Source organism: Monodelphis domestica, chromosome 2, assembly GCF_027887165.1.
Source record: "Monodelphis domestica isolate mMonDom1 chromosome 2, mMonDom1.pri, whole genome shotgun sequence".
Taxonomy (NCBI): domain Eukaryota; kingdom Metazoa; phylum Chordata; class Mammalia; order Didelphimorphia; family Didelphidae; genus Monodelphis; species Monodelphis domestica.
Genome location: NC_077228.1, coordinates 140,903,268 through 140,927,052, shown reverse-complemented (window position 1 = coordinate 140,927,052; position 23,785 = coordinate 140,903,268). Strand labels below are relative to the sequence as shown.

Sequence of the window (23,785 nt, the reverse complement as noted above, 5' to 3'; positions counted from 1 at the left end):
AAGGAAAGCAAATTTCATAGGTTTTAGTTGGAATACATTCTCTAATGTATACTAAGCTTTAAGCTGGCTTCCAGGTCAGCTCTGTGATTTACAATTGGTTCAATTTTTCTTCAGACACTTCATTGGAAGATTCAATACTTTGGCCACATAATGAGAAGACAGAACTCATTGGAATATACTCTGGTGTTGGGAAAGATTGAAGGCAAAAGGAGAAGGGGATGGCAGAGAATGGATAAATAGTGTTATGGAAGTGACTATGAGAATAGACAGACTTTTTGGGAGATAGTGGAGGATAGAAGGATCTGGCATGCTGTAGGTTCCTGGGTTTCACGAAGAGATAGGCACAACTTAATGGAAACAACAACAGACATTTTTACTTCAAATTCTTGAACTACTATGAGCTAGGGATGATAGATTCAAAGCTTGAAGGGCCCTTAGAGGGCATTGAGTTCAACCTCTTCATTTTACAAATGATGAATCTCATCCCTGGAGAGATTAAGTGAATTTTTCAAGGTCACACAGGTAGTAAGTGTCTCTGAGAAGCCTATGTAAGTAGCATACTTATTCTTCAGGCTAATGGCAATAGTATCATTAATTTTAGGAGGAGAGAGAAAATGAGAGCATTAATGACTAGGAGAATCAGGAAAAGCTTTCTAAAGGAGATGGCATATGAAGATAAAGATTGTGATAGACACAATTGAGAAGGGAGTGCATTCCAGGCAAGAAGGACAAGTTATTTTAAAGCATAGCAATAGAGGATGTAATGCTAAGCATGGGGAACAAAAATTAGGCAAATATGACTAGAATATCATGGTGTGGTACAACAAAAAGAACACTGGCTTCTGAGACAAAGGATTTAGATTCACATCCTACTTCAAATCACTTTGTTTCCCTAAGCCTCTCTTCAATGGTGAAATGAGAATATTGGATTAAGTGGCTTCTGAAGTCCCTTCCAATTCTGAATATATGGTACTAACAACAATAACAAGTGAGGTCTATGTAGTATTTTAGATATTATATTGAATAATAAAAAATAAAAACATGCTTTAAGTACAAACAATAATTACAAGTGCTTCACATAGAACAAGAATAAGAAATGATGTCTATATAGTGCTTTACGTGGCTTCTCATTTTATCCTCCCAAGAACTATGTGAGGCAGGCCATTCAGGGTACTATTATCTCCACCTTACAAATCAGGAAATTGAGCTTCAGATGGGTAAAGTGATTTTTCTCATGGTGGTCATAGGGCTAATACGTTTCAGAATTTTCCTGTGGGTTTTCTTATAGGGTTTCTTTCTACTACACCAACATAGTACATTCTAGAAATGGGTAATGACAAGTATAAATGCATAGAAATGGGAAATACACGTTGGGTTTGGGGCACAAGGTCATTGCCCAGTTTGGCTCAGCTGCCAATGCCAAATTGTTCCAACCTGGAGAATGATACTAATGAGCATGCCATTAAAAAGGAAATGAAAGAAAAGTGCCACACAGAGACCTGAACCAACCCCACCCTACCCACCCCTCATGACAGCCAAAGTGAAGCATGACCCACTAATGCAGCCTTAATTCATTTTATTTTGCAGAGACAGCAAGCTCACCATGTTGCTACGAGAGTCCCTGGGAAACATGAACTGTCGCACCACCATGATTGCTCACATCTCCGCAGCCGCCGGGAACTATGCAGAAACCCTGTCTACCATCCAGATTGCATCCAGGGTCCTAAGGATGAAGAAAAAGAAAACTAAGGTAAGGGTATGAGAGTGTGAAGGGATGGGAAAGAATGAGCTTTCCAGAGCCCTGCCACAGATGCCTAAGGAAAAATGGGAGGTAGGATGAATCAATATTCATAATCCCTGAGTGATAAGGAAGGAGATATGGCTGCCATTGAAGGATTTAGAATTCATGCTTAAGATCTTAAGAAGGAAGATCTTCTAGATGATATGAGAGGAGATGTTATTCCCTCTGCCACAGGGCTGGAGCCTTTCAGTATACAAAGTTAAACCTAGGACTCTGACTAGGAATATGTTCTTTGTGGGTATCTTCTCCTCTTTGTATCCATTATAAACATTATATTGTGTCCATTATAAACATCTTACATTCAGTTTTTATTTGATATTAAATGTAGCCTTTGGTGAACACAGGGATACCTACATGAGTTGTTCTCTTGCTATCTTGTGATCTTAGCAGGATGAAGTTTAAGGTTTCCAGAGATTTTCTAATCTGTTGATTCTGACTCTCATGCCATCCTAATTCCCTTTTGGGTCCCTGGGTAGTATCTTAACCAGGATGGATTTTCAGAAACCCATTCTGATGGTTTCTGCTTTAATGATGGAAGTCTCCTCAAACCATGGAGCTTGTCCTGGCAGTATAGCATAGCGGAATATAAATTGAACTTAACTGTGTAATCTTAGACAAGTCCCTTAACCTCCCCAGGCCTCAGTTTTCTCATCTATAAAGTGGAGGTTTTGGATCCAAAGACCTCTAGGGCTAGATCTGGTCCAATGTCTAGCCACAGTAATGATAGTAAAGCCATTTCCAATACTGGAGTCAGATCTGTTCTAAGTCATTGCGCCACATGAATGGTACTACCTTGTAATTGCTAGCTTTTCCAAGACTTCTAAGTATAAGACACAAGATTATCCTCGCTGAGATATAAAGTTTACACTCATAATCCTGAGTTCATGTTCCTGAGGCACATACTAGCTGTGTGACCTTGAATAAATCATTTAATCCCATGGGCGCCAACAGGCAACACTTTCTGACTTTAAATTGCAAAAGAGGAACTGATCCATATTTTTAGAAGAAACAGTCTCATCACCATGTACAATCTACACTGATGTCATCACAATTCCAAACCCCCAAAATATCCATACAAGGGTTATAATTTGTGTGGTTCCCTATCCACCCTTTTTCTAGTTGTGATCATATAGGGCTTTTATCAAATAAGCAAAGTCACCCAGAGAGTTCCCTTCTATATTAACCCACTTTTCTCTCCCTCACAGTACACTTCAAGCTCTTCTGGAGGGGAAAGCTCTTGTGAAGAAGGCAGAATGCGCCGGCCAACCCAGCTGAGACCCTTCCATCCCCGCAATGCTGTTGACCCAGACTTCCCTATCCTTCACTTGTCTAGTGACCCAGATTACTCCTCTAGCAGTGAGCAGTCCTGTGACACTGTGATCTACGTGGGCCCCAATGGCACGGCCCTCTCAGATAAGGAGCTCACTGACAATGAAGGACCCCCAGACTTTGTCCCGATAGTTCCTGCCCTGCAGAAGACCAAGAACAACAGCAGGCTGGAGGATGCAGGGGACAGTGCTTCCAACAAGTCAGAGAGGGACTGCCTGAAGTGCAATACCTTTGCAGAGCTCCAGGAAAGACTAGACTGCATAGATGGCAGTGAAGAGACCAACAAGTTTCCTTTTGAGGAGTTGCCCATCCAGTTTGGGGCTGACCAGATGAGCAAGTGCCCCACCTTATCTAGTCAAGTGGCTGAGGTGAGCCAACTCTCAGATTCAGATAAGGAAGAGAATGGTTCTGATGGTCAGTTATTGGATAAGGAAGGGCAGGAGAGTACCAGTCCCCTGGTCACCAAGTTACAGAGGAATCACTCCCCAGTTCCTTCTGCAGCCTTCTCCAATACTCCCACACCCTCCTCACCCAGGAGCATCCCCGGCAGCTCCAGCAGCCAGCCAAGCTCTTCCCAACTTACCCAGAGCCCTAGTCTTCAGAGCAGTCGGGAAAGTCTCAACTCCTGTGGCTTTGTGGAAGGCAAGCCCCGGCCAATGGGTTCCCCTCGCCTTGGAATCGCTAGTCTTTCCAAAACTTCTGAGTACAAGCCCCCAAATTCACCCTCTCAGAGATGCAAAGTCTATACCCAGAAAGGGGTGCTCCCCTCTCCAGCTCCTCCTCCACCACCACCACCACCACCCTTGACTAAGGATTCTGGGATGGTGTCTAGTGAATCTCTACTGCAGCCTGAGATTCGCACGCCTCCAGTAGGAATGAGCCCTCAAGTCCTGAAGAAATCCGTATCCTCTGGGAGTGGGGGATTTTCAGAGACCATCATTGATGAGGAGCAATCAGCCACATCTCCGGGTTCCAAAAAAGGGGTCCTGAGCACAACCATGGTCACTGTCCAACAACCTCTGGAGTTGAATGGTGAGGATGAGCTGGTCTTCACTTTGGTAGAGGAACTGACCATCAGTGGGGTCCTGGAAAATGGGCGTCCCACCAGCATCATCAGCTTCAACAGTGATTGTTCTGTGCAAGCCTTGGCTTCAGGCTCCCGCCCAGTCAGTATCATCAGCAGCATCAGTGAGGACCTAGAGTGTTACTCCAACACAGCTCCAGTCTCAGAGGTCAGCATCACCCAGTTCTTGCCCCTTCCCAAGTTAAACTTAGATGAAAAAGTCCGGGATGCTGGGAGCAGGAGGTCCTCCATCAGCTCTTGGCTGAGTGAGATGAGCACAGGAAGCGATGGTGAGCAGTCATGCCACAGCTTCATAGCCCAGACATGCTATGGGCATGGGGAAGCCCTGGCAGACCCTCCACTCCCAGACTTTGCAAACGCCATCCAGAATACTAGAATGATGTGTGGAGACAAGCCAAAGGCAGGCCCAGAAAATTTACTCATTCTTTCTGAAATGGGAGAAGAGGTTTTCAACAAGGGCTCACCTCTCAAAGGTTGCAAAATATCAGCTCTTGGCAAAGCTATGGTAACAATTTCCAATGCAGCAAACTTAGGTGGCTGTGATGGCTACATTCCCATGAAGACCAATATTACTGTTTATCCATGTATCTCTGTGAGCCCCCTTAATATCCAGGAGACTGATGAGGCCATAACCTCAGTCAACTCGTCTTCCAAAGCAGCCCAGTCTCAGGAGGGCAAGGAAGCCAGCACAAAGAAAGAGATCAAATTTGAAGACCCTTGGCTCAAGCGAGAAGAGGAGGTGAAAAAAGAGAATACTTATCCTAGTAATGTGACTAGCTTTGAAAATGAGATGGGTTCCACAAAGCCTGAGCCTAGGCATGAACAAGAACAAGGCAAAAAGCCCAACTCAGTAGACAGGTTCAGCAGCAGCAGTAGCAGTGGGGAGACATCTAACTCCCCAGTGTCTGACAATTTCAAGAGGATTGTGGATGGGTGTGAGATGACCTTGTCCAGCCTGGCCACCCAAACCCCTGTGCATGCCAACAAGAGCCTAAAGGCTAGCAGTCTCCCGAGGGCATTTCAGAAAGCCAGCAGGCTGGATGACCTGGACAGTGTCTTCTATCACTGTGCTGCCGAGAGCAATGGTATCTGCTCAGCGGGCTCTCAGTCCTCCAAGACCACCCTAGAGAGGAGAATGGCTTCTCCGAAGCACTGTGTTCTGGCTCGACCCAAAGGGACACCCCCTCTCCCTCCCATCCGAAAGTCAAGCCTAGATCAGAAGAATCGGGCTAGCCCCCAGCACAGTGCCCCCAGCAGTAGCACTAGCAGTCCCTTGAACCAGCCAGCTCCTTTCTTGCCTGGCTTCCCCGATGAGCCCAACAGCAAGACAAAAGACACCAGTAGCAGCAAGTTGTTCAGTGCCAAGCTTGAGCAGCTCGCCAGTAGGTCCAACTCCCTGGGTCGGTCCACAGTGAGTCACTATGAGTGCCTGTCCCTGGAGAGGGCCGAGAGCCTGTCCTCTGTAAGCTCCAGGATGCACTCTGGAAAAGACAGCACCATGCCAAGGACCGGGAGGACCCTCAATCGTTCCGCCATGTCCTCTCCCACCAATTCCTGCACCTCGCAGTCAGCTGGGGCCTCGCCCAAGGCTGGCCAGTCGAAGATCTCTGCGGTGAGCAAGCTTCTCCTGGCCAGCCCCAAAGCTCGGAGCCTCTCCACCTCCACCACCAAAACCCTTAGCTTCTCCACCAAGTCTCTGCCACAGTCAGTTGGGCAGAGCTCCAGCCTACCCCCCAGTGGAAAGCACATGTCTTGGTCCACCCAGTCCCTCAGCCGGAGCCGAGGATCCGGACTCACGTCCAAACTTCCCCTACGTGCGGTCAATGGCCGGATCTCCGAACTGCTTCAGGGGAATACAAACACCCGAGGTTTGCAGCTACGTGGGAGCTCTGAGGCAGAGGAGCGAGGCGGCCTTCCTGGAGAGGAGAAGCCAGCCGTTCATATGCTGCCCTCGCCCTATAGCAAAATCACCCCGCCTCGTAAGCCCCATCGGTGCAGCAGTGGTCATGGCAGTGACAACAGTAGTGTGCTCAGTGGGGAGCTCCCGCCAGCTATGGGGAAAACAGCCCTGTTTTATCACAGTGGCGGCAGCAGCGGCTACGAGAGCATGATGAGAGACAGCGAGGCCACAGGCAGCGCTTCCTCTGCCCAAGACTCCATGAGTGAGAACAGCAGCTCCGTCAGCGGAAGGTGTCGAAGTCTCAAAACTCCAAAGAAACGCTCCAATTCAGGTAAGCCCAAGGTGTTAGGCGTAAAGAGCAGGCTTGCATTTTCCCCACCTTGAACCCTACCCCAAGGTTGGGCGATGGCTAAACTTGGTTGACCTTCAGGGCTCTGGACATTGTGTGTAGAGAAGTTCTCTGCAGAAAGAAAGAGAAGTTGCTTGGAAAGAATTTCAGGGAAGTTTCTTCTGTTTTGAGCAGGAAGAAAATTTTTAAGGATATCTTTTGGTTTTCCATCATTTCTGGTTAAAGAATTTTTGAAAGGGAAAGGGAGAGTCAATAAGCAAAATTAATGGACAGATCAGAATCGGCAGTGTCTATGTATCCCATAGTCCTTTATTAAAAAATGTCTTTGCTCCCCTCTTGCCAGGACCAACGTTCTTGGTCATTCTGATTACCCAGGATTCTGTCTTATTTTTGTTGTAATCACAGCATAATTTATTTTTCAAGATCTGCTCACTTTGTATAAGTTCATGCAAGGCTTCCCAGGTTCCCTGAATCTATCCCCTTCCTCATTTCTTACAATATAATTAAATTCAATAAACATTTAACAACAGGCAGCTAGTTGGTTCAGTGGACAGAGAGCCAGGCCTGGTATCGGGATGACCTGGGTTCAAATGTGTCCTCAGAAACTTCCTAGCTGTGTGACCTTGGGCTGGTCACTTCACCCCAGTTGCTTAGCCCTTACTGCTCTATTCTAAGACGGAAGGTAAGGGCTAAAAGAAACCAAACATTTATTAAACTTGTATACTATGTGCCAGGCACTGTTCTAAATGCTGTGTATACAAATAGAAGCTAGTCCCTCCCTCAAGGAGGGGAAAACAATAGAAAAATTGGTTGGAAAGGTTAGTGGGACACCAGGAGTGGTCCCTTTCCTTGGACTTGAATCCATCCAGACCTGCAGATGAAAAGCAGCTGTGGATCCAAGTTGGGCTTTCTTTAAAGGAAAGCTTTGGGAGGAGTTTTGTACTTTGCCCTCTGGCCCTCCCATCAGATAGCAGAAAAGTCTAAGGAAGGTGGTATCCTAGCTTGATTTAACAACATGGTGATGAGATGAGAAGTGATGAGGTTATTCTAGGAAGGCATCTTGGGAGTTGAAACCAGGCATAGTTGCAGATAAAAAAATTACATTCATATACCACAGTTTCTTCAGCTTTCCCCTATTAATGGATGCTTCTTTAATTTCCACTTCTTTGCAACAAAAAAAAGAGTGCTTCTCTCAATATTTCTGTACATATGGCTCCTTTCCATCTGCCTTTGATCTCTTTGTAGTGTGTTCCCAGTATTCTTATCACTAACTAAAAGTTTAGTTACTTTTGGAGTTTAGTTCCAAATTACTATCCAAAATAGACTGTCATAGCACCATCTTCAATTCAATAGTGTGTCTGTCCTCCTGCAGCCCCTCCAATAATCATCATTTCCCACTCATGTCACCTTTACATGTCAGATGGGTGTGAGGCAGAATGTCAGAGATTTTTTTTATTTACATTTCCTTATGGTATGGAGCATTTTAAAACTATGGCTATTGATAGTTTGGATTTCTTTCCTTGAGGACTGCTTGTTTATATCCTTTATCTGAATGATTCTTGTTACATATTTGAATCAGTTGGATATCAGAGCCTTATCAAAATTTTTTACTCAAAAATTTTTTTTGGGTTAACTGCTGTCCTCATAATTCTAACTACATTGGTCTTATTTTTGCAAAAGTTTTTCAATTTTATTTAATCAAAGTTGTTTATCATCTCCCATGAATCCTTCTGTTCCTCATTTGGTCAAGAACTCCTCCTATGTCTAAGTTCAAGAAAGGTTTCTTCTTCCCTGCTCTTTTGATTTATGATGTGAATATTTATGTATAGATCCTGTACCTCCTTAGAGCTTATTGTGATATAAAGGCTTAGTCTAAACAGGCTGAAGTCACTTGTTATAATCATATAGTATTCAGAGTTCTTTGTCGCTATCCTTTCCATTCACATTATTATAGCTATCATATATATTGTTTTCATAGTTGTTTATTTATTTTCATATGTCTTCTGCTTCTGTATTCTTCATATTCACTGTTTTCTAGCACATTCCATTCATGTATCATAATTTGTTTAGCCATTGCTCAGTTCTATAGGCATCTACTTTGTTTCCATTTCTTTGCCACAAAAAGATACACTATAAATATTTTGATGTTAGAGGAACATAAACTAGGTTGTGCATGTATATGGGTATGTATAAAAACATGTATACTTATGAGGATCATTGGAATAAGCCAGAGTCAATCTTAGAAGTGGGATATTGTTTTAATATATAGTGTCAAAAGCATTAGACCTTTCCTGATCATCTGCCATAGATCCAGCCCACTATATAATGAATATGGCAGAAGATATTTGCTCATTTCAGGTTAGGTGACCTTGTCCAGCTTATTTATGATTATTATTAACAGAAATGTTAGCTGTCATATATGATCAACATAAATCAGCAATGTCTTCTTTTAGAGATGCCATAAAAGTCTTGAAAGGGAATTCCAAGCTTTATAGTTAGATTTCATATTTACTTGTTGAGGGAATAGGGATAAAAACAAGAGAAACATACATGCACTGCCCTTATTTGAGATCATTTTTATTTAGACTTTCATGGAATCATCTTTTTTTGCTTATTGCTTCAAGAGGGTTTGTATGGATACAGTGAGTGGGGGTGGGTATTGAATAACACCAGTAGAAAGAGAATACCATCAATGTTTAACAGTAAATTATTGTTGTTTAGACAACAGTGAAGGTGACAAAATGATTATAAAACTAATGATACCAGGCTATTCTTTCTCAAAAATCAAAGAATCATAGGATGTAGAGTTGGAAGGAGTCTTTGAGGCCAACTTATTGAAATTCCCCAGATTATCTGAATAGAGATAAGTGAGAAGTTGCCCGAAGTATAACCAAGTCCTCTGTGTCATGACCTGAGTTTTAGGTGCAATACATTTTATTACAACACAACAAAAATGGCATTATCAACATAATTTAATGTTGTAGTGCTCATTCTAGCATTGATATGTATGTGCTTGTTCCCACTCTTAGAATCATATTTTTTAACTGAATATCTTAATTAAGTATCACAGAATCTCAGATTTGAAAAGGACCTCGGAGGCCACCTACTTCAACCCAAACTTGAATATGAATACTCTCTACAATATACTTGATTATTGAGGCTTTGTTATGGTGCTTAATGTAGAACAGATGTTCTGGTTTATAACATACCCTACCAGCTAACATAATCATCTAGCCTTTGCTTGAGGAATAATGCAGTATTTCCCAAGGCAGCCCATTCCTTCTTTGGATAGTTCTAATTATTAGTTAGAATTTTTCCCCCTTTATATCAAGTTAAAATCTATCTTTTTGTACTTTCTATTCACTGTTTCTAATTCTGCCCTCTGGGTCCAAGCAGAGTAAATCAAATCCCTTATCCACCTGGTAACCCATCAAATGCTTGAAAACAGCTTTCATGTTTCCCTCTTCCCCATAAATTTTCTCTTTTCCAGAAAGAACATTCCTGAGCACTTCCACTAGTCTTCATATGGCATGATGTTAAGACCCTTTACCATTTTGCCACCTTGCTCTGGAGACTCTTCAGCTTATTATTATCCTTTTAAAAGTGTGGCATCCAAAATTGAATAGAACACTCCAAGTGTGATCTGATCAAGATACAATGTTGTTCAGTCATGTCCTCCTCTTCATGACACCATTTTGAATTTTCTTGACAAAGATACTAGAGTGGTTTGCTATTTTCTTCTCCACTTCATTTTACAAATGAGGAAATTGAGTCAAACAAGATTAAATGACCTGCCCAGGATCTTAGAGCTAGTAAATCAGATTTGAAATCAAGAAGAGGAGGAGTCTTTCCAACTCCAGGCTAAGCATTCAATCCACTGTGTCTCCTAATTGCCCTAAAACAGAGAACAAAGGGATTATCTACCTGCCTCATTCTGGAAATGATGCCTCCCATTTAGCCACCCAAAATTACATTAGCTATTTTGGCTATGATACAGTTTTGATTCATATGTGGATTGAAGCCTCTAAAACCCTTAGATATTTTTCATATGAATTGATGTCTTCCCACACATGACTCCCTTCTTTTGATCTTATGAAGTTGGATTTTTGATGCCACGGGTAACTTTACATTTATTATATTTCATCTCCTTAAATGATTGGATCATAATTCTAGCTTGTTAAGATCTTTTGGGATCTTTACTCGATGATCCAATGAATTAACTTCTTTCCTAGATTTATATTATTTCCATCTCTCTCTTATTTAATAACTGATAAAAATATTTAATAGATATGAAGATACTACAGTAGCACCACCAATAAGATATATGCTTTCAATTAATCAACAATTCAAAAAAACTGAATATCTATTATGCACTCAGCACTGTGCTATTGTGGGAGCTAAAAGAGAAGTATGAGATATGTTTCCTGTCCTGAAAGAAAATAACACAATTTATCTTGGGAGCCAGAAATAATAGACATGAAACAGTGGTTTATTATCAAGTGCTACAGGACAGGGCATAGGTTCTCAGCACAATAAGACTCTAGAGAAAGGATGGATCATTGAGAGTGGGAATAGGCAACCCACAACATGGTATAACATATAATGGTCAACATTTGGAGCTTGTGGAGGCTTAAAGCAGTGGGGAAAGGGCAGAACATGAAAGACTTGTGGAACCAGAATTCAAATCCCAGCTCCACTTTTTACAGTGTGACCTTGAAAAAAAATTTCTGGACCTCACTTTCTGGACCTCAGTTTCCTGATCTGTAAATAAAAAAACTTAGATTAGATGATCTTCAGGGTCCCTTCCAGGTCTGTATCTCGATTCTATGATTTAGGAAGATGGAGGAAAGATGGAAAGGAAAAAAAAGAGAGATAGAGGGAGGAAAAAGGAGGAAGGAAGATAGGAAAAATGTATTAACTCTCTATTATGTACTAGACTATACTAAACACTATGCTAAACATTTTATAACTATTATCTGACCAAATGAAATAATATATGTGAAGCACTAGTATGATTATAATATTTGATCCTCACAACAACTCTGGGAGGGATAGGTGCTTTTGTGGTCCCCAAGGAAGCTAAAACAGATAGACTTGCCTAAGGTCATAAAACTAATGTCTAAGGCTGGATTTGAACTGAGTTCTTCCTAACTCCAGAAGCCCAACACTCAGTCTACTGTACAGCTCAGTTTCTGTCTTCTATAGAGATGATGCCATGGAGAAGGTGGAGCATTTGTAAGATCAGTAAAATTGTAATAAATAAATGAGAGGAGTTAAGACATTCTATAGGAACAAATAATAGCAGGTGGGGGAATGGTGAGGAAACTCTGCTGACTAGGACAAAGGGTTCATGTTGGAAACAGTAAGAGAGAAACTAATATGGACCTAAATCATGGAAGACCTCAGGAGTCAAGAAAAATCACCAGGGCATCTCCCACTTCCATGATTTTGCTAAAGCTTCTCCTGAGTTCCTGGAATGAATACTGTTATCTCTTAGAAGTCTTAGTTTCTTTCAAGGCTCAACTTAGGCGCCACCTCTTCTATGAAGCTTTTCCTATTCTCTTCTTACTTTAGTTGGTAATTCTCATCCTTCAAATTATAGTGTATTTATCTTTGTAAATGTTGTGTCTCCCAGTAGAATGGATGCTCCTTGAGTCTAAAAATCTGTTTGTCATTGTATTCCCATTGCCTAGCACAGTGTCTTCAACTATAGTAGATTCTGAATAAATGCTTTGAATTCTTTATTAGGTTCTTGAACACTAAAGGTATATTTTAAGAATTCATAATAGCTTCTTTCCCTAGCTGTATAACCCTGGGCAAGTCACTTAACAATTGACTAGCCCTTACCACTCTTCTGCCTTGGTTCTAAGACAGAAGGTAAGGATTGTATGAGTATGTGTGTGTGTGTGTGTGTGTGTGTGTGTGTGTGTGTGTGCACGTGCGTGCACTCCATCCACAGTTGCCTTCCTAACAGTCCATCTAAGCAAAGGCATATATTTTATTAACAGATACCTGAAGTTAAGGAACTAATTGGTGACCATGAATAGATCAAAGCCAAGACTAAGGTTGAATAACTTGCCCGGTCACACAACCAATATGTGTCATTCAGTCAATAAGCATTTATTAAGGATTCACTATGTGCCAAGCATTGTGCTAAGAACTGGGAATGCAGAGAAAGGCAAAGGACTTGAAGCTAGGTCTTCTTGACTTCATGACCAACTCTATCATTGGCTATGCTTCACTGCCTCATATTGATGGAATTAGAACCAAAACAACTGAATCCCCTGAGAGTGCAGCCTTCTTTAGAGATACTTAGGGAGTCTTTCTTACCTTAGAAACTAAAACCAGAACCCCCCACTCCCATTAACTACTTTTAAAAAAATACCTTAAAGGGGATACTGATGGGGCAATTTGATGGCTCAATGGATAGAGAGCCAAGTCTGAAGATGAAAGGTCCTGGGTTCAAATGTGATTTCAGATACTTCCTAGCTGTGTGATTATGGATAAGTCACTTAATCCCAATTGCCTAGACCATCTGGCTCTTTTGCCTCAGAAATGAAATTTAGTGTTAGTTCTGAGATAGAAGGTAACGGTCATTAATGGAGAAAGATACAGAAAATAGATTCCAGATGACCACTATGAGCAGTAATAGGACAGAAGAACCTGATGTCCTCCATTGTGATTTTGCTGAGTTTGTACGGTCACATAGTGCAGGCATGTAAGCAGTTTTCACACATTATACAAAGCAATTTTCTGTTTGATGGTTAATTGTACTGTTGCTAAAGATGTCATTCCCCAGCACACTTCCCTTACAGGCAAGGTGGGTGCTTCCTGGGCCTTCTGATCTGACTAGAAATATACCCCCATTTCTGGCCAGCATATCACTAAACACTAAAGTCTTCCAGAGATGCTTCTAAGCCTAGTGTTGTTTGTTATAAAGGAATATACAGTCTGGCCACACACAAAGAACAAGCAGCAATAAAAGTTAACTACTCTGTTTCCTTGCCTTTGTTTCCCTGGGAAAACCCTGGGATGCAGAATCCCGTAAAAAATCACTCTTAATGATTTGTGTTCCCCTGAAGCCATCCACTGAGAGACAAAGGGAAAAGCCTAGTCCAAGGGCTAAATTTCTGGCAACTGTATATGCAAGACTAGACTCTTATGCCTACCTAGACTTTCTCCAGTATATTCCTTCTCTTTGCCACCCATATTATCCTCAGAAATTTTGCCCTAGTACTCTCCTCTCCTCCTTGGATTTGCCCTAAGACCTTCATTTTGGGAAAGGACGCCAGATATACTTTTCCTCACTCACACCCGGACACCCTCCAAAAGCCTTCTCTATCTTCTCAAATATCTTCCTGCCCTCCCCACTTCCACCCATGCTTTGCAGTTCCATTTTCTATATCATTTTCCCCCATTAAAATGTAAGCTCCTAGAATAGGGAGGTAGCTCAGTGGATAGAGTGTCAGGCCTGGAAATGGAAGGTCCTAGGTTCAAATCTGGTCTCAGACACCTCTATAGCTATGTGACCCTGGGTAAATCACTTAATCTCAACTGCCTATGCTTTACTGTTCTTCTGTCTTAGAACTAATACTCAGTATGGAATTCTAAGACAAAGTAAAGGCTTTAAAAATAAATAATAATTCATTATTTTTTTAGCATTCATTTTATAAAAATTGGGATCCAAATTCTCTTCCTTCCTCCAAACCCTCCTCCAGCCATTAAGAAGTCAAGCAATATGATATCAGTTATAAATGTGAAGTCATGTAAGGCATATTTCCATATTATCCATGTTTGAAGGAGAAGGAGGAAAAGGAGAAAAAGGAGAAGGAGAAAGAAGAGAAGAAGAAGAAGAAGAAGGAGAAGAAGGAGAAGAAGGAGGAGGAGGAGGAAGGAGGAAGGAAGGAAGGAAGGAAGGAAGGAAGGAAGGAAGGAAGGAAGGAAGGAAGGAAGGAAGGAAGGAAGGAAGGAAGGAAGGAAGGAAGAAGGGAAATTAAAGTAAATTTTTTAAAAGTATATTTCATTTTGCTCTCAAAATTTATCATTTACTTCTCTGGAGGTGGATAGAATTTGTCATCATGAGTCCTTTCAAATTGTCTTAGATTGCTATATTGATCAGAGTAGTTAAATCTTTTAGTTCATCATCATATACTTTTGCTATTACTGCATACATTGTTTTCCTGGTTCTGCTCACTTTACTCTGCATAAATCTTCCCAGGTTTCTCTGAAAGCATCCTGCTCATCATTTCTTTTAGCACAGCAGTATTCAATCACAATAATATATTACAATTTGTTCAGCCATTTCACAATTCATGGGCCTCCTGTGAGGTAGGATTTAAATTAGTCTTCCTAACTCACTCCTAGAGATCTGTGCACTATGGCACTATCTAGCTGCCAACATGAAATGTGACCCCTTTCAGGCATATTTGCATTTTAGTAGAGAATTTTTGAAGGCCACAGAGTCTCTAAGAGCCAAAGGATTTATCTCTTGAAATAGAGTTTCAGACACCATACTAAAAGTGTTGGGGAAATATTTTGGAGGGAGAAAAAGCATTTCCAACGTTGGTTCAATAATTGTGGAGATGACTATCTCTTCTACTTTGTTTATCCAAAAGACCAACCCTATTTATAGGAAAGGCATTTTTTTTAAAAGAAAAGAGCCTACAGGGATGAGAGGCAAGGGGTTCTGAAATAAAATAAAGACCAGATTCATCAGGAAAATAGAGACTTTTATTCTGTAGGTTTAAGTCAATTGGTAATGACCATGCTCTAAATCCCACGTAAAAAAGCTGAGCCCATCATTTAGCTTATAGGCCCCAGATTTAATGTTGGCAGCTAACGTGCAGCATCTGGTTCATCTTCTCAATCTTTTTCCATATATGTTCACATGCATAGATACATAAGTATACCCACACTCCCAAATATATACACCAGTACTAGAGAGGCAGCACAATATGGCGGTAAAAGAACTGGCCTCAGAGTGAAGAAGACCTAGATTCAAGTCCTGCCTCTGGCATAAAGTAGCCCAAGTCACTTAACCTGACAGTACTCTAAGCAATTCTCCAAAATATAAGTTGTAGAATAATAACTGTTCTGCATCAGTGAAGGGAGGTTCCTCACAGGGAGTTCCTCAGTCAGTGAAATCAGTCAGTCTACCATTTTAACTGAGGTCTTCTGCTTTCACCTCCAATGCACCGGGCTGCCATAAACTTGAATTTTAACAAGCATTTATTAAGCTCCTACCTTTTGCCAGGTACTATGCTAGTGTTGAAGATAGAGAAAAAAATTAAATAGCCCCTGCCTTCAAGGAGCTTACATTCTATTGGGAGAAATAACCTGTGCACCTATAAGTAAATATAAAATATGTAGAAAGCAAATTCCACAAGGAGGACCACAAGAAATCCTGGGTTCTAGTCTCGGCTCAGCCACCAACCAACCAATTTTGGTCCAGTTTTGGTCAAGTCACTTCATCTTTCTCATTACATTTGTAAAAAGGAGAGTTTGACTTAAGTGAATTCTTACATGCCCTTCCAGCTTTCACATTTTAAGATTCTATTTTTCTGTTAACAATTTCTCTAAAACTAGATGATTTCTAAGCTCTTATCCAAAGGATTATAGATTTAGACCTCTAAAAAACTCCTGAAGTTATCTAATCTAACCCCCCCCCAATTTTACAGATGAAGAAACTGAGGACTAAAAAAGTAAAATTACTTGCCCACAGACATACTAAGAACAAATGGCAGAACTAGGATCCAATGTTAGATCCCCTGACTCCAAGCCATTTTTTGATCCTATGACTTTTTAGTCTTCCTATCTGGTGTTTGGAATTGGGATTGAAACCATGGGGAGAAGAATTGATTGTGAGGCATTTTGGGAAGCAAGACATGAGGATTCATGAGAATTCATTTTTCAGAGAATCATTTGAATCCCCAAGGTTCAAAATTATGGAACATGTCTTGGGAATCTAATAAAACTGAAACCTGGGTTTCCACTTAGGAACAACCCTGCTAAGAGTAACCCTCCATAGATCAGAGCTGATCTCAGCTGGTTCCATTGACACCCAGCTAAGAATGTAAGATGCATTATGGTGCATTAGTGCCCCTTTTAATATATGACAGGGAATGAGAGAAAATAGATTAAACACTGTGTGTGTGGGGGGGGGTGGGGTGGGCTGGGGGGGAGGACTTTGTGATGAGGTTTATTGAAATAGCAGCATTGATTTTCCTAGGCCAAGACTGGGTCATTTCATGTAGCAGATCTGTGTTGAAAGGTGTCAGAGTAAGCATCTCTTTTTTTCTAAAATATTTGCCTTTCTCATGATAGGACTGAGCCCTGGGCTGCATACCATACAAGGAGAACTAGTAGCTAACAATTATAGAGGGCACATATGCAATGTACATGATTTAGTTAGATACCAGTAGACTGAATATTCATTTAACCCAATGTATATTTCTAAAATACTATGCCTGCATTATGAGTACTTTATCCTCTCCTCTCCTTCCTTTACTTTTCAGCTTCCTTTAAAATAGTGATGGCAAACCTTTTAGAGACCACATGCTGTGCTGTGTCTCCCCCCCCCCCCCGGAGACCGAGAGCTGCCAGCACCCCACATAAACCCCTCCTTACCCAAGATGGGAGAGAGGAAGTGCTCATATTGGGCTGTTCGGAGGAGGGGAGGATGACATGAAACAATGTCCTCAGGTGCACTGGAGAGGGGGGCGGGGATCAGCTCTGCCCAAGCCCCTCTGTCTTTCTAGTAATGAACTCTGGTGGGTGATAGCACATGTGCCCACAGAAAAGGCTCTGAGTGCCCTCTTTGGCACACATTGTCTTCACCTATTAGAATGTAAACCCCGGAAATACAGGGAATGCTTTTCTTTTTGTATTTCTATTCCCAGCATCATCTAATCCCGAAACCCATTTTTTTGAAGAGACACTGACAAGGTAGAACTTGTCTAAGTGTCAGTGACCAGGATGATGTGAGAAAATGAATTCATGTCTTATAGAATTAGTTCAAGGAACTGGGGCTATTTAACCTAGAGAAGAGTTAGGCAAGGACATGGTAGTCTAAATATTTGAAGGACTCTGTGTGTGTGTATGTGTGTGTGTGTGTGTGTGTGTGTGTGAGAGAGAGAGAGAAAGAGAGAGAGACAGACAGACAGAGAGAAAGGTGGAAAGGGAGAGACAGAGAGACAGAGAGAGGGAGAGAGGGAGTATATGTGTATGTGAAAGAGAGACTGATAGAAAGGGAGAGAGACAGAGAGAGGGAGAGAGACAGAGACAGAGAGAGACAGAGACAGAGAGAGACAGAGACAGAGAGAGACAGAGACAGAGAGAGACAGAGACAGAGAGACAGAGAGAGAGAGAGAGAGAGAGAGAGAGAAACAGAGAGAGAGAGAGAGAGAGAGAGAGAGAGAGAGAGAGAGAGAGAGAGAGAGAGAGAGAGAGAGAGACTTGTTTTGCTGAGCCCCAGAGAGAAGCACTAGAAGCCATGATTGGAAATTGGGAAAATTTCAACCTAGGCTAAGGGGAAAATTACATTGGGCAGCTAAGTGGCACAATGGATAAAGCACTGGGCTTAGAATCAGAAAGACTTATCTTCATGAGTTTAAATCCGGCTTCACATATACTAGCTGTGGGACCCTGGGCAAGCCACTTAACCCTGTTTGCCTCAGTTCCTCATATGTAAAATGAGCTGGAGAAGGAAATAGCAAACCATTCCACTATCTTTGCCAGGAAAACCCTTCAGTGGTATCACAAAAAGTTGGACATAGCTGAAACAACTAAACAAGAAGGAAAAACTTACTAAAACTGAAGCTGTCCAAAAGGTGACTCAGGGAATAGTGAGTTTGCATCACTGGATGTCCTCAAGCAAAGGTTAGAGAATAACAACTTGTTGATATTGTAATTTTATTGTAATTGCAATGGATAAATTTTGGGCCATATGATCTGTAAGCCTTCCCATCTGATGTACATTTTGGGGGGTTGGCAAAACAATGGAGTTATTACTTAGTTTCTCCTTTACCCACTCATTCTCTATTCTTTGTTTTGTTCTCTATTTTTTTTATTCGCTAAACATTTTTTGTCTCACTCTAAACCTTCTTTCAAAAACATTTGATTCCATTCTCTCTATTGAACTAGGCAGTAGAAAGGCTTTTCTCCTTTCTTTTTCACTCTCTCCTCTAGTGGAATGATAAACAATAATAATATTTATATGGTGCTTTGAGGTTTGCAAAGTGCTTTACAAATATTGCCTCATTTGACCCTATCTTGGAATCTAGGTGCTATTATTAGAACCCCCATTTTGCAGATAAAGAAGCCAAGCTAGTAGCAGGTTAAGGGACTTACACACCTAATATATACCTGAGGTCAGACTTGATTTTAGGCTTTCCTGACTTCAGATCCTGAGCTCAATCCACTGCACCAGCTAGCTGACTAACAGTGGTTTACATGTACATAAGTAACTGTTAGTTCCAAAAGAAACACAAATAAAGCATCATCTCTTCAAGTCATTGCAACATTGCCCCAATCCCTCTATAATTGATGAAATATAGAAGAATCTTGTTTTATGCAACCAATGCTTTCCAAGCCCCTTCACTTAAGTTGAAAAGTACACATAATAATAGCAAGCCCCATTATTTAATAAGTGTTTCTTATATGAATATGCCTAGAAATTTTACAACATTTTATGGCTTACTGGAGCTACCAGCATCACTATTCTTGTGCTTTGGGGCCATTATTAATTAAATAGCATTAATGACGTAAAGAGAAGCACTGCTCTGACTTGGTTGCAACTTATTATAGGTGAGAACTTTGGACAAAGACTAATGCTTGAAACTAATGTTTGGTACAAAACTTAACATTAATGCTTCCCCGAGCCAGAATGAGTATGGCTCAGTAAACTGCTGTGAGACTTCACACAGCTAGGGGAAATGGAGTGGATTTAGCTCTGTAATTAAAATTTTTTATTTTACATATTTTTTGATTTAATATTTTTCTGTTGCCAATCAGATTTACCTAAATTCACATATGTTGAGTTAGTGTAAAATGAAGTCCTGGTGTACCTCAGTTCTCTGTGGTTCTTCCTGATGACTCTCATGACTAACCACCTGTTTGTGGTATAAGAGTTATGGGTCGGGTGCTACTAAAGGAAGCCTTTATAAGGGCCTTTGTTAATACCATCTCCCCTTGTCTGGCCAGCTTGCTCAGATAGTCGGCAATTGCCAGATTCTTGCCAATACACTGATGCAGACACTAACCAGACCCAACTATTATCTGCAAGAAGGTCTTATCTGATATTATTTACTTTCATCTTTTTTGTTTGCCAGTTTCATTGGCATCTAGGTGGGCAAAAAGTTTATAATAATATCCTTTATTTCTTATTCATCTGATATACTTAGAAACTGTTCTGAGGGAGGAAAAAAAAAACTGACAGCAACAGATTGCTTTTGCCTTTTTCTCCTATCCTTGCTGATCTGTTGTTATCTATGCTACTGAACTGGTTTTTTTAATTGGAATTAGAGCCCAGGGGATTTGTGGTCTTAAGGAGTAAATTCTATCAAACAATGGTAGCTTGATGAAATCACCTATTTTGTACACTGGAAATTTTTGTTTAGTGTGCTGGATTAGTTATCAAAAAACAAAAGCATCCTGTACCTTGGTCATTCCTTGAGAAAAGCCGGTGACTTCCTCCCATTTGAGTTTCATCTTGTAATTTCCCTCCATTCCCCAGAGTATTTAATCATTACAGTCTCATTTGCTTCATATCTGGGATAGTGCACTGTTTGCAAAATTTGACTTTATGTTAGTTAACATTTAGATTACTTTCTGATGAGATTCTAGAGACATCCCTGTCCCTCCATCTCAGAGGATGTCTAAATGCTGATAAGCTTCAGTTTCAGTGCTACTTGGAGTCTGCAAATCTCCAGGAATGAGCACAAGTACCGACACAACACTTTTTTTTCAGTGCTTGCTATGTTTAAGAGATTGTATTAAGCACATCCTATACAAGCAAAACAACAACAACAACAACAACAAAAACAATCCCTGCCCTCAAGGAACTTCATTCAACTTCAGGAAACCAAAATTTACCCAGATAAGAGAATACACAATCATTTCAGAAGGAAGAGAGTACCAACACCAACAAATGGAGAGACTGAGGAAGACTTCCTAGGAATGTTAGCATGTGAGCTGAGAACCAAAGGATTCTAAGATTGGGGTAGGGGTGGGTAGGGGGGAGTGCATTACTTACATGAGGGGCAGCTTATGGAAGCAACAGACACCCTGACATCCACATCTCAGCTCTTCTACTTACTGTTTCCATGACTCTGAACTTTCATTTTCTCATCTACAAATCCTACCTCTTAGACTTTTTGTAAGGAAGTAGTTTGTAAACTTTAAAGCACTATCAATATTGGCTTATAAACTTTATTATGCTTTAATGATATGAGCTATTACCTTCTTACTCTTTGTTTTAAAATTTTTATTTCTAGATTTTGTTTTTATATTACCTGCATTTTCCCATATAGCCCTCCTCCTTCCAGAAAATTTTTCATAACAAAGAACTTAAAAGAGAAAAAAAAGTTCAGCAAAATTAGGCAAACTATAAGCTGAGCCTAATATTTTATGTAGTTTTTGCATTCCCAAAGGCTTCTACCTTTACAAAGAAGGAGGTACATTTTAGTAGTTCTCTTTTTAGAGCCAAGTTTAATCATTATGAAATCATCATTCAGTAATTTTCATGATAATGGATATATACATATGTAAAAACTACATTGAAATAATAATTTTAAATTTAAACATTGGTTTTCTGGTTCTACTTACTTCGTTTTATGACCAGTTCATAAGTCTTCCTATGATTCTCTATTTTCATATTCATAGTTTCTTACCATATAGTAATTTCACATTACATTCATTACATAAGTTGTCCAACCATTTCCCAACTGATAGATATCTACTTTGTTTCCATTTCTTTGCTATTCAAAATGTGCTGCTGTGAATATTTCAATGTATATAAGGCTTTTCTTTTTCCCATTGATCTTTTTTTGGGAGCATATGTCCAGCAAGGGAATCTCTGGATCAAAAGATAGGGACAATTTAAGAGTACTGAGCATAGAGTAAGAAGACTTGAAATAGAGTCTCATTGTAGATATTTAATAGCTGTATAACCTTGGACAAGCCACAGAGCCTCAGTTTTCTCTTCTGTAAAATGGGGGAAATAATAGAACCTACCTTTCAGAGCTAAGGGAGATCAAATGAGATAGCATTTGAAATTGCAGACCTTTAAGCACTATATGAAATCTAGTTATTATTATCATTATCTTAAAATAATTTCAAATTATATTTAAAAAATACAAGAATGGTTAGATAGGGGGCAGCTAGGTGACTCAGTGGATTGAGAGCCAGACACAGAGATGGGAGGTCCTAGGTTCAAATCTGACCTCAGATGTTTCCCAGCTATGTGACCTTGGACAAGTCACTTAACCCCCATTGCCTTGCTCTTATCACTCTTCTGCCTTGGAACCAATACATGGTATTGATTCTAAGATGCAAGGTCAGGATTTAAAAAAAATAATTGAAATTAATTAAAATTTTTTCTTAAAAAAGAATGGTTAGACAATTAGAATTAGAACTCTCAACTTCACCAGCAATTCATTAGTGTATACATCTTTCTATAACTTATGATCTGTTACTATTATATAATACATTGGAGGAGAAGGCTCTCAGTATAATAATAATAATGATGATGATGATAATAATGTGACATTTATATAGCACTTACTGTATGCCAGTCACTGTACAATTATTATCTCATTTGATCTTCAAGATAGCCCTGGAAGGTAATAACAATGATGGTGATGATAATGGTAAGTAATGTTTATGTAGCACTTACTATGTGCTAGGCACTGTGCTATAAGTACTTTACAATTATTATCTCATTTGTTTCTAGCTCTAAGGAAAATCGCCCTACTTAAGAGCCAAGGCCAGTGATCTCCTAGTCAGTGCTTTATTAATGACACCATAAGGATTAGTGTGTCCAATCCCATAAACCACAGTAATAAATCTAAGCCACATACTGAATGCTTTTGAAGCAAAATATGTACATTTTGCTAAAACAAAACAAAAAAATCTCCAGCTCTGTCTGGTATCATAGAAAAGCAAGCTCCTGTTCAGTTCACAGGAAAATCCTCTTTTGGATGGAACTTCATCTTCATCCTATTTAATGCACAGTCAGATAACCACATATCTTAAATGGTGGGAACAAAAGCTACCAAAATCCTGCTCAGGATTTTTTTACTTAAATTAATGAGAAGACCATTAATCAGTACATGGTAAAATTAGATTAAGTTCCATTTGGCTTTAGGGCAGACATGTTAGGATGTTGTCAGTGTTTCTAAATCCATCCTCTTTCCCAGGGGAAAGCTGTATCACTGTCCCCTAAGCACCCAAAATGTACAGAAAAGTCGAGGGACAAAATCTAGGTGTCAGATGGTTGTAGCAATGCTATATAGTGGAAAGAATTCTGAACTAGGAGAGTGTGGTTGGAGATTGGGCTCAGTCATGTGCATGTTAGGGTTTAGAGCATCTAGATGAATGGATCATCTAGAGTTCAGAATCTTCATTTTATAGAGAAACAACCTGAGACATCAAAAGATTAAGTGATGTGGCCAAGGTCAAGTAAATAGAGTTAAAATCTAGATCATCTGACTCTAAGTCCAATGAACTTTTCATTATGCCCTATTACCTCCCAATTCTATTGGTTCTGTGGCCCTGGTAAACTTACTTAATCTCTTCAGTTTCTTCATCTGTGAAATGGGAATAATATCAGTGGGAAGACTTGTAAGTGAAAATGAAACCCATTATTTCTGGTGGCAACCTTTTCTACTTTTAGGAAGTTTAAGGATTTGGAAGGTTTTTAGTATTGACTATCCCCCCATATCTTAAACCTAAATTTACTTCTTTCCAGTTTGACTTTTTGGTGCCAAACAGAAAAGTATAATCCCTTTGTGACAACCTTTTAATTTCTTTAAAACAGTTTTTTTTTCTCCCTTATATATATAGTGGATTGAAAGCTTTTTTTTTTTTTACCTCAAAGTCAGTAAATCATGAATTAAAGTCTTGCCCTGACACATATTGGCTGTGTGACTCTAGCAAAGTAACTACCTTTTAGTGTTCCTCTCCCTTCCTTTCACCCACTTTTCAATTCCATTTTATGTGTTGTTAATTTTACTTAATGCTGAAAAGTTATTGCTGTCTTCTACTGATCTCGATGTATTGCTTTATACCAAACTTGCTCTCTGCCAGTTATTCTCTTGCTCCCTA

The 23,785-nt window shown here is 40.2% G+C and overlaps 1 protein-coding gene across 2 annotated transcripts in view; it reads left to right on the top strand.

Moving 5' to 3' along the window:
- The window catches only part of KIF26B (kinesin family member 26B), a 636,727-nt gene that overhangs the window by 594,151 nt on the left and 18,791 nt on the right, over positions 1-23,785 (top strand). For both annotated transcript variants that reach the window (XM_001377348.4, XM_056816054.1), the window contains 2 exons: positions 1,588-1,750; positions 3,007-6,445. In XM_001377348.4, the coding sequence (XP_001377385.2) occupies positions 1,588-1,750; positions 3,007-6,445 (3,602 nt within the window). The remainder of the gene's footprint in view (positions 1-1,587; positions 1,751-3,006; positions 6,446-23,785) is intronic.